At 39.2% G+C, this 12,433-nt stretch overlaps 1 protein-coding gene across 1 annotated transcript; it reads right to left on the bottom strand.

The window, feature by feature from the left end:
- Window positions 1–1,767: 1,767 nt before the first annotated feature.
- LOC110934229 lies at window positions 1,768–4,041 on the bottom strand. Its single transcript, XM_022177410.1, has one exon. It carries the CDS (start codon window positions 4,039–4,041, stop codon window positions 1,768–1,770), a length of 2,274 nt encoding a protein of 757 aa, XP_022033102.1.
- Between the last annotated feature and the right edge of the window lie 8,392 nt (window positions 4,042–12,433).

The following is a 12,433-nucleotide window of genomic DNA, read 5'->3' as shown; positions in this document are numbered from 1 at the left end:
TGTAAAAAGTAGTTATCCAAGATTAACCCGCCCGTGAAACTAACAAGTCATACATATCCCTCACAATGTTCTCTCCACTCGGCTTGTAAATTGGCTAATGTTTATAATGTATTAGCACTTCAAAGAATATTCACTCAAAACCGATTAGAACACATACCCGCATAAGCTTGCAACTCAATCATTCTCCACCATCGATCACGAATGCTAAGCACAAGTCATAAGGTCTTTGTAAGGGTTGTAACGGGGCTAGGCTAAGGGTAGGAAATCGGATATTTTAAAGTGGCTAAGGCGATGAAAATTCGACTTTTTACTACAAAACAACTAATCTAACATAATTAAATATAAACATCAAGCTAAGAGGCAACGAGTTTCGCCTTTTATTCAATAACTACTACTCATATTTTTTTTGTATTTTCTCAACGATTTTTTTATTCTCTTTTTTTTTGCAACATTTTCTGATTGAAATTTTTTTTTTTTTTTGCAAACATAACTATACAAACAAATAATCCTACAATCGAATTTTCATCACACGGGTTTAAAAGAAAAGGTTTAACGGTTATGGGCTAAACGGGTTGTCAAACGAAAGGTTTAGGCTCAAAGTGGGCGACTAGGGGATTTGTTTAGGTAAGGATAAATAATTGGTGTAAAACGGAAAAGGTTTACCTAATGCCTTGATCATTCTTGTGCTTGTATTCGGTCTATGGTCTCAAACATATCGAAAGTTGCAAGTTCTACAATACATGACTAATGGTCCACTCAAACAAAGAAACATACATATGTAATTCTATGATATAAAAGTGGCTCAAAACCTCACATATCTAAAAGGGTATGGTATGTGACATGCATAAAATACTAGTTTCTTAGGCGGATTATTCCCAAATAACCACCCGCTAAATACCCGTCATGCTATTAATTCGAACTTGGCCATGGCAACAGACCAAATGGGTTGTGACATCCCTCGTTGACTTAGTTACTTGTGCTTTAAGATTGCTTTTTAAACAAGACATTTTTGAAAATTTTTGAAATTTTCCCCCATCCCCACACTTGAGGTAAACTTTGTCCTCAATGTGTAGTGTTTAAATGAACGGGTCAAAAATCGAAAAACTTTTACTACTCCCCCATCCCCACACTTGAGGTAAACATTGTCCTCAATGTGTAAGAATTAGAGTTTTTTTTTAAAAACGCACAAGGGATGTGACACGACTAACTTCCCCAGAATTTCACCCCAGAAAAATAATATACAATTTACAAACCACTTATTTGCTAACTAAAAATCAAAAGTAAAAAGAAACGTATGCACCTGATTTTTGAGCTCTTTCCTCGTGTGCTCTTCTTCTCTTCAAGAAAGCGGTTGTCCCACGAACATGATGTACCTACAAATCTTAACCTTTGTGTAGAAGCATGCTTCTCACAACCATCAAAATTTGTTAGTTACCTAGTTCTACCACTTTTATGAAACTATTACCAAGCCATACGTTATTTCACTTTGATTTATGTGGAAAATAATTTACAACAATAACAAACCTAACTCACTTTCGTAGGAATCACGGTTGCATTTAGCGCATGCAACAAGCCCTTTTAAACCCCTAATAGCTTGGAAGGACGAGTAGGTCTCGTGAGGGTTATATAGGGAACACACCCACAACGTTCATTTATCTACTAAAACAAAATAACAAATTATACAACAACAACAATACTAACTAAACTACGAATAACAACTAAAACGAAATGCGAAATAAAATATACAACAACAATTAACTTACCACCTCATGGTGGTCGAATGGCATGCTTGCCGTCCACGAGCTCCTCAAAATCACCCACCGGTGATTCGTACCATTTGTTGCCAAACGGTACAAACTTCCTCACCTCCTCTTCCTTTTTCTTTTCTAGAGGTGACTTCTTTGCTTTCTTCTTCTTGACCGTCTTCTTCTTTGTTTCTCCAAACCTGCCAACCATAGCACATATCTTTTTGTTTGGATTCATGTCCTTTTTAGGACACTTATCCTCACCGAGTGGGTTAGTAAAATTTGGAAAAACATTTAAATTTAGTTCCCGGTCCCCAAACTTCATGCTTACCGTTCCCGTTGCACAATTTATTATGGCATTAGCAGTTGCCAAGAACGGTCTACCCAAGATAACTACCGGTTGGGTGTCCTCAACACACCCAACATAGTCTACTACCAAAAAGTCAACTGGGTAGTAGCAATCATCCACCTTAACAATCACATCCTCCACCATCCCCCGTGGATGCGTGGGAGTCTGATCGGCCAATACCACGGGAGTATCAAATTTTTTCAATGGACCAAAATCGTATTGGTCATACAAACTCCCGGGTAAAATGCTCACACAAGCTCCAAGATCGAGGAGCGCCCTCTCGATTTTAAATGTTCCAATTTGAATCGGAATAAGAGGATCTCCTGGGTCTTGAGCTTTTTGAGGAAGGGCACTCGATAAAACGGCACTCACATGAGATATCAAATCAACCGGTTTGGGTAATTTATTGTGCCGTTTCTCGATGCTTAACTCCTTTAAGCATTCCACATGAGCCGGAACCTTTTTAATGTCATCGAGTAACGGTAAATTAATTTTTGCATGTTTAAAATTTTCCCACCTCTCGTCCTTGAGTGGGTACCGTTCCTCAACTTTTGATGCATTAATCGGTTTAATTTGATTTAAACAATTTTCACAAAAAGAATTTTTATTCATTTTTTCAATTATAATTTGTGAAATCGTTTCTTGTTCATTTTTACTTTCCGACTCATCTCTAGTATTTCCCACTACACCATCAACGCATTGTGGTGGTGGAATGCTTTCAACACTACTACAAACCTCATCATTTGAAAGAAGACTTACCGCACTAATGTGTACATTCCTTACATTGCCCGTGCTTGAGCTTTGATGCTTAGGGTTCACCATGGTGTCACTTGGGAGCTTTCCCATGCTCCCCCTCATTTGTGCCATTTCCTCCGCAAGTTGGCCCACTTGTTTTGCTAATGCTTCATGCGATTTGTCCCGAATTTCGTTCTCCTTCTTGGACTCTTGCATCATTGAAAGCATTGCATCCATTTTGGCACTCAAATCACCACCACCTCCTTGATTATTCGTCGACCCGTGACCATCTTGATTGTAACTTCTTTGGCGAGTTTGGTGAGAATACCCACCTTGATTCCCCGATTGAAAATTCGGGTTCATTTGGTTGGAGGCATTACCATACCTAAAGTTAGGATGGTTCCTCAACCCGGGGTGGTAAGTGTTGGAGTTCATATCATATTGCCTTTGGTCCCCATACACTTGATTTACCTCTACGGTGGCTCGACAATTCTCAGTCCGGTGACCGATGTCTCCGCCTTCTTCACATACGGCGTATTGCACCGCATTCACTTCCCTTTTCTTCATGCGAGCCAACTCTCGCTCTAACGTTTCAATTCGATCCTTAGAATTCGCATCACGATCGGGCCAAGACCTTGAGGTGGGGTGCTTTTTTGCTCGATCAGCCGATTCTTTCTCTTTTGACCGTTTGCTCATCCGTTCCAAAAACTCCCAATCATCGTCTTCATGGTTGCTCAAAAGAGTCCCGTTACTTGTCGATTCGAGACGATTCCATGTTGTGTCATCCAACCCACGTACAAAACACTTCACCAATTCCCACTTTTCTATTTGGTGATGTGGGCATCTCCTCATCAATTCTTTAAATCGAGTGAATGCTTCATGCAACGGTTCATTCGATAGTTGCCGAAACGACCTTATTTCATCCCTAGCGTCGTCGGTCTTCGCCATCGAATAGTATTCGTCTAAGAAGGCTTGTTGCATCTCACCCCATGTTCGGATGCTATTCGCCGGAAGTGTGAGAAACCATTGCTTTGCCTTGTCTTTCAACGAAAATTGGAACAAACGAAGCTTGACCTCCTCTAGTGCAAAGTTGTGCCCCCCAATAGTGTTACAAATGGAAGAGAACTCCGCCAAGTGCGTATACGGCTCATCATTCGACCTCCCATTGAAGTGGGGAAGTATATTGATGTAATGCGGTTTACAATCAAACATCCTCCGTTGGCATACTATCGGAGAGTCATTTTCGGTAACTATCGGTCGGAAACGGTCATTCACTCCCCGTGGAGGTTGTTGACGACGTTGTGGACCGTTAACTTCTTGATCAACCGGCCTTCGGTTGTTCCTTCTATCACCTCTTCTTTCATCCCTTCCTTGATCTCTACCTTGATTACCTCTTTGATTGCCACCCCTCACAAAACGAGGAATCCGGTTATGGTTAGCATTATTGTTGTTGTTGCGAAACCCACCATTTCGGTTCCGTTGGTAATCGTTTCGTGGTTGACGGTTGTTCTCGTAACCATCATTTCTTCCGTCTCCATACCCGTAATCGTCATCCCCAACATAATTGGCATTTTGATAGCCAATTTCTTCATCTTCATACTCTCGAGCATTGTAATCATTACCTCGATTGATGTATCCCCAATCTTCATCTTCGTCCACCCGATTGTCATAATAGCCCCCATCATCCGAGTGTTCGGTATGAATGCTTACGTGTTTCGGCGATTGATAACCGGGAACACTATAAGGCTCATCATCGGGGATTGCATTTCTCAAATCATCGATGTTGAAAAACAGGTCTTCATTCGCGGGATTGCCGCGATCACGATTACCTCTACGATCGGAGTTGACATTCTGATCATCAAGGTTGATGGGTAACGAGGCTTGTCGATGAAGGGTTTGTTGTTGGGGTGTTCGTTGGGTGTTATTGGGGTTTTGGTTTCGGAAAGGTGGAGTGGGTGGTCTAGCGTTGACATTACCACCCGGTTGCTCTTGAGGTATAGGTTGGACATTTTGGGCGGGATAAAAGGTGCCTCGGGATTGGAATTGATTTGGGTTGAGGTTTTGGTTTGAGTTGAAGTTTTGATTGGAGTTGTGGTTCGCCATTGAATCGGTTTCAATGGTCGGTGTGAGTGGTGGTGTTTGGTTGGTTTGATTAGAAGCAAGTGTTGCTTCCAATCGGCTTGCTAGGTTCCTTCTTGCGAGTCTTTCGATTTCCGGTTCGTAGACTAACGGTGAAGTCCTCCCGGAGTTCCGCGTATGCATGCACTACCTGTAACCTGCACAAGTAACACACCCCGCGTAACAAGGAAAAAGACAAGTACAAAAAGAAAGCTAAACAAATTAAACAGATAATCACGCAAATTCAAACAATATCCAAACACAAAGCGCACGCACTCCCCGGCAGCGGCGCCAAAATTTGATCGGAGTGTCGCGCTCCGGTCAAAGATAATATTTATATACCCTAATTACCCTTAACAAATAGCTAGTAGTAGCAAGGGGTCGAACCACGAAGAGTATGTGGTTTGTGTACGGATTTGATTGAATTATGAATCGTTGTCACTTTTATGAAGCTTGCTATATTGTTTTTTGTATATTTTTGTTTGATTGAAAGATGTGAATTGAAATTACTAAAGTGATTAACTAAATTAACTACTCACGATTACTAAATGCAAGAAGTGAAAATGATTGTTTGAACAATAATAAGAAAACAAGGCTCACACCCGGTTTCAACAATTGCAAGACTTAGGGTTACTATGTATTTTAATTAGCTTTACTTGAAATAGTTCATTAACGGGTCGCAATCACAAAGCTTAGGTGTCAATCGCTATCAACGTTGTAAACAACGGACCATGATACACTTCGTTACTTTGGACTAGCAAATCCTACCAAAAGACAAGGCATAAATACGTGCATTCATTTCACAAAGTCAAATTTGATCATTCACTCGACAGTTTGCAAATTCAATACCAACGTAGGACAATTGTCTAAGATTCAAACGCAATTCAAGTTGTCACGAAACAATTAACAAAACATAATAAACCCTAAACCTTACAAAAGTCTACACCGGGGTGAAACCTCCAAGAAATTAGCCAAGCATGATCGAAGAAACTTGATCACCGGATGTTAGAAGCGTGAATTGGATCATCATGAAGCTTGAAGATGAATTGATGGATGAGGATTAGGGTTTTAGGTGAGTGATTATGGTGGATGGATGAATGGTGTGGTGAATTGATGGAAGGATGGAACTAGGGTTTGGAATCAAGAAGATGATGGTGCTTTCGTTCTTGATTCGGGATGTAGGATGGATGGTAGATGAATTAGAGATGAAATGGTGATGAAAGATCGGTGAAAGAAGGCTCCAAGAATGGTTTTCAAACTTCAAAAATGTGTAACTCCCGTTTCTGGGTCAAAATTGATGTTATAACTCGTCCCAACTCAAAAATCAAGTTTTTTCGCGATATGAGAATGCAGATGGCGTCGCCGACGGCCATTTAGGGCGTCCCCGACGGCCCTTGGAAGTCTCAGTTTCGCCCGACGGCTTAATCTGCTGTTTACGGAGGTTTTTGGCCGACGGAACAATCCAGAGGGCGTCGCCGACGACCCTTTTGGGCGTCCCCGACGCTGCCTGGTTTTGTCGGTTTCGTCCAAAACTGTTTTCTTCATAACTTTTTCGTTATAGCTCCGTTTTACTCACCGTTTTCGCCCAAGTTCTCGTAATTCAGCCCTCTATCATGCCATCTTCCAATATATTCATTTTAAATCCATCAACATTCCCCAAAATACATCCAATCTTAGTGATTAACCCGGTTTTCTTCATTTCACATCCCCGGTTGATCCGTTTCGCGTCCCGGTGCTCCGTTTAGCTCCCTATTAGCTCCTTAAACTCTTTTAGTCCTGTAAAACACAAATCTCATTAAAAGTAGGCTATTCAAGATTAAAAGCTATGTAAAAACATCAACTTAAGCATAAACGATCACCGGTTTTCAACTACGTATCATAGGCGTACACCCGACAATGTGTCCATATTATTCAGGTATAACCGTTGGTTCCCGCCGCGGATTTATACTATGTGGTGTGTCTATTAACCTTAAACCCGGCACGAACCGGGCGACTGAACGCATAACAAACATGTAATTCTTTTACAAGTTTAGAATTAATTAATTATCCCAAGTTATAAAAAGTTTTGTGCCATGTGCATTTAAATCAATTTTTACAACATTTTCAAAATGAGTCAGTTAAATTGTATTTACCAGTGTAAACTGACGTATTTTCCCCAAAAAGATTAAGTGCAGGTTCTACACGTAATAGGCTGGCCACTCCTTAGCATCATTAGAGTCTCGCAAGCTTGGATGCCATCATCTGTTGAACAATTTTTCCTTTTTATGTTGATCCGTCTGTGGATCTATTTCAGCTACTATGTGATACTTTGGATATTACATTTTGTTTGGTTGAAATAAATCTATTTTATCGCTTCCGCTGTGCATTATAATTTGTGTTGTTTGACTATGATGATATCAACTACGTCACGAATGTCACGGCCCCCGAACCGGTTTGACCCGTTTCAGGAGCCGCGGGACAGAAATCCCGCGATATTTATTTATGTGATTTATTTAGCAGCGGAACTTTTATCATCAGGATCGTTTTAAAGCTAAAGAAAACTTTTCCCGATTATTTTATATTTCACAACTCGGGATAAAACCCCGGTAATTTACAATAACATGGTTTTACTGAGAAATCCTTTATTTTTACAAAACATATTTCTTTTATTTTATAATGAGCCACTATTTTAAGCCTGCACTGCTTTCCCAGCACTTTTCCTGAATTACAATAGATCACCTGAAACATGTTTGAAAAAGATTTTGTCAACGGGAAAATACTGAGTGAATCATTCATTTTACTAAAACGACACATTTGTTATAATTTACAGTATTAAGAGTTTTTACATATGTTTCAGATATCAACCAACTACCCACAGTATTTTTCACTCGACCGTATCTGTGACTGTGGTCATATCACCATTGGCTGCCCTAATGAATGACGTATATCACTTAATTTTAGGTTCGCCCACCTAATGTGATTAAAACAGTAGTAATGTGCACAATACCCCACATACCGGCTGTAATTTGGTGATTACATAAACTTAATCACTGTAAGTTATAATTCTGAAAATAATTTGGAGTATTGTAAAACAGTTGATAAAAGAGAATGACTCACATTGCAGATTTAACACGGGCGGAATATGATTTAGCCTTGTTAACCTAATTTAAATAATAATGCACACAAAACCGGGTTAGTGATCAATACAGCAGTTACGATAACTCACGAGATCAAATTCTCACAATGAACGACAAAGTGCGATACTTAAACATCCATCGATTTAACGACGAACGACAAAGTATCACCCTAATGTGGGCGGCACTTAAACATCCATTGGATATATTGATCAGTCGGAAAATGAATCGTAATAGCGATCGAGTGATTACCCTGTTTTGCGGCAGCGTTTCGATATTAGTGTGTGTTTTGGGGCTGTTCTTGCTATAAGTCGACGTCTACAGAGAGTTCTTACGTCGTTTTAACTTCTCAATTCAAGTCCCAATGTCTGCTATTTATAGTGATTTTTGAGACATGCTTACGGACCGTATGGCATTTACCCTTACGGTCCGTAAGGGTGCAGTCTATTTACATAGCTAGCTGGGTTTGGGACTAGCTTGCATGACTCAACTCTTTTCTTAATTTCAATTGTGACAACGTTTTAAATAGATAAATATCAACTAGGGTTTAACCCCCCTGAGTTTTAGGGGCCCTGATCCTAATTCCAATTGTTCTGAAAATTTTAGGGTTAGTGCAGAATTATTTGGGTGTCTCAATTAGGATTTCCTTATTGACTAATTATCATCCTAATTATGGATTTTAATGAGAATTGTTACATCCTCCTCACCTTAAGAAAATCTCGTCCTCGAGATTTACTGAAATAGATGAGGGTATTTCCGCTTCATTTCTGACTCCAGTTCCCAAGTATATTCTGGTCCCCTCTTTGAATTCCATTTGACTTTTACCAGTACTAGTCGCTTGTGTTTGAGAAACTTGACCTTCCGGTCTTCTATTTGTAAGGGTTTTTCTATGAATTTTAGCTTTTCATTTACCTCCACATCTTGAAGAGGTACTACCAGGGATTCGTCTGATAGACATTTCTTAAGATTGGATACATGAAATACATCATGTATTCCAGCTAATTCTTCTGGTAGTTGTAAGCGATAAGCTACTGGTCCTATTCGTTGGATTACTGGGAATGGTCCAACATATCTTGGACTCAGTTTTCCTTTCTTACCGAATCTTACTACTCCTTTCCAAGGAGATACTTTCAATAGTACTTTGTCTCCTATCTGGAATTCTAGTGGCTTGCGGCGATTGTCTGCATAGCTTTTCTGTCAATCTCTGGCAGTTTTCAACCTTTCCTTAATTTGAGTTATCTTGTCTGTGGTTTCTTGTACGATTTCTGGACCTGATAATTGAGTTTCTCCTATTTCTGCCCAACATACGGGAGTTCTGCACTTGCGTCCATACAGTGCTTCGAATGGAGCGGCTTCGATGCTTGAGTGATAACTATTGTTATAGGAGAATTCGATTAATGGTAAATGGTTATCCCAGTTACCACCAAAGTCAATTACACATGCTCGGAGCATGTCTTCTAGAGTTTGGATCGTCCTTTCACTTTGTCCGTCTGTTTGTGGATGATATGCGGTACTTAGATTGAGTCGGGTTCCCATTGCTTCTTGGAAGCTTCTCCAGAAACGGGAAGTGAAACGACTATCTCTATCCGATACAATGGAGAGTGGGACTCCATGTAAGGATACTATTTCATCTACATACAACTTAGCTAACCTTTCCATGCTAAAGGTTTCCTTTACTGGTAGAAAATGAGCAGATTTGGTTAATCGGTCCACAATTACCCAAATCGCATCATTACCTTTTCTGGTTTTGGGTAACTTAGTAACAAAGTCCATTGTTATGAGTTCCCATTTCCATACAGGCATTTCTAACTGTTGTAGTAGACCTGAAGGTTTCTGATGTTCGGCTTTAACTTGTGAACAAGTTAGACACTTAGATACGTATTCGGCTATATCCTTTTTCATTCCTATCCACCAGAAATTCTTTCTTAAATCTTGGTACATCTTATTATTTCCTGGATGTACAGTATACCTAGATTTATGAGCTTCGTCTAAAATCTTATTTCTTAATTCTCCTTGTTTAGGTACCCAGATTCTGTTTTTGTGGAATTTCCAAATTCCATCATTTCCTTGTTCCAATTCTTTTAGGTAACCTTTCATTCCTTCGGCATCGTCCTTGATTGTCGTTTCCTAAATTTCCTTCAATTGTTCCATTAAATCTACTTGTAGATTTATTCTAAGAGCACGGACTCGCCTTTGCTTTTCATGGTACTTACGACTTAACGCATCTGCGACCACGTTTACCTTTCCTTCGTGATATTGAATATCACAGTCGTAATCACTCAAGATTTCCATCCATCTCCTTTGCCTCATATTTAACTCTTTTTGCCCAAATATATACCTTAAACTTTTATGATCTGTATAAACAGTAAACTTACTTCCATACAGATAATGTCTCCATATTTTAAGGGCAAAAACTACGGCTCCTAATTCCAAGTCATGAGTCGTATAGTTTTCCTCGTGCTTTTTCAATTGTCTGGATGCATACGCAATTACCTTCTTGCGTTGCATCAACACACATCCAAATCCTAATTTTGAAGCATCACAATATACTTCAAAATCTTCTGTTCCTTCTGGTAAGGCTAAGATTGGTGCATTGGTTAATTTCTGCTTCAAAATTCTAAAGGCTTCTTCCTGTTTAGGTCCCCATTCAAACTTAATGGCTTTACAGGTTAGCTTAGTTAATGGTACAGCTATCTTGGAAAAATCTTTAATAAACCGTCTATAATATCCGGCTAAACCTATAAAACTTCTAATTTCCATTGCAGTTTGCGGAACCTTCCAATTGGTAATTGCTTCTATCTTAGCAGGATCTACGTGAATACCTTCATGATTCACCATGTGTCCTAAGAATTGCACTTCTTGTAGCCAAAATTCACACTTTGAGAATTTGGCATACAACTTTTCTTTTCTTAACAAAGTTAAGAGTGCATGCAAGTGCTGACAATGTTCATCCTGACTTTTTGAATAAATAAGTATATCGTCTATGAAAACAATTACAAATTTATCCAAATATGGTTTACAGATTCTGTTCATCATGTCCATGAATGCTGCAGGTGCATTAGTTAACCCAAAGGGCATGACTGTAAACTCATAGTGTCCATACCTAGTTCTAAAAGCAGTTTTAGGTATGTCTTCTTCTTGAACCTTTAATTGATGATATCCGGAACGCAAATCTATCTTAGAAAAGTACTTAGCGCCTTGCAATTGATCAAAAAGATCATCAATCCTAGGTAATGGGTATCGATTCTTAATTGTAACCTTATTTAGCTCTCTATAATCGATACACATTCTCATCGATCCATCTTTCTTTTTCACAAACAACACTGGTGCACCCCAAGGGGATGAACTAGGTTGTATAAATCTTTTGCTTTGTAATTCATCTAATTGCTTCTTTAATTCTAGCATTTCGGTAGGAGCTAATCGATAAGGTGCCTTGGCTATCGGTATAGTTCCTGGAATTAGATGAATCCTAAATTCTACCTCCCTATCTGGTGGTAACCCAGGTAAATCTTTTGGAAATATATCTGGGTATTCTGAGACTACAGGAATTTCCTTAAGTTCCTTACCTTTAGTACTAATGATTACTGAAATCATATATACTATTCCTTGTTTTCGTTCATAATTAGCAACTTTCATTACTGATATGAACTTCAGTGGCTTTCGGGGTTTATCTCCTGTAATCATGATTACTTCTCCAGTAGGTGCTTGAATTTCTATAGAGTTTTTATCACAAATGATTTGAGCATGGTTGGCTAGTAACCAATCCATTCCTAACACAACATCAAATTCAGCTAATTTCATAGGTAATAGGTTTGCAGCAAATTTATGACCTGAAAGTTCTATTCCTACTTTTTGCAAAACCTGATTGATTTTTACTGAATTCCCATCTGCGGTTTCGACTGTAAAAATCTGCCTAATGGTAGTTAAGGGTAACTTAAGAGCTTGGCAGAATGAAGTATTTATAAAACTTTGGTTTGCACCAGAGTCAAACAATACTTTTGCATAAACGTCGTGAACTAAAAACGTACCGGCTATCACATCCGGGATGAGCTCTGCTTCCTGAGTGGTTAGCTGGAATGCTCTGGCATTCTTCTTAGTAGCTCCTTCGGTAGCTTTGGGTTTGTTATCTACTGGTTTGGCTAACTTAGGACATTCTGTTTTGAAATGTCCGACTTCTCCACAATTGTAACAAATTTTGGATTTCTTTCTGCAGTTTTCTTCACGATGTCCTATCATTTTGCAAAAATTGCAAAGTTTGTTACATTTTCCTAAATGTTTCTTTTTGCAAATTTTGCAGAATGGCTGAGTTGAAGATTGCCCTGCTCCTCTTTTCTTGAAATTACTACTATTACCCACCCTAAATCCTTGGGTAA

Source organism: Helianthus annuus, chromosome 4 (assembly GCF_002127325.2).
Source record: "Helianthus annuus cultivar XRQ/B chromosome 4, HanXRQr2.0-SUNRISE, whole genome shotgun sequence".
Taxonomy (NCBI): Eukaryota; Viridiplantae; Streptophyta; class Magnoliopsida; order Asterales; family Asteraceae; genus Helianthus; species Helianthus annuus.
The sequence above is the reverse complement of the archived record's forward strand: the minus strand, read 5'-3'. Positions and strand labels throughout refer to the sequence as shown.

Coding starts and splice junctions, on each gene's coding strand:
- LOC110934229 (XM_022177410.1), bottom strand. CDS start 4,041: ATGTTTGATTGTAAACCGCATTACATCAATATACTTCCCCACTTCAAT.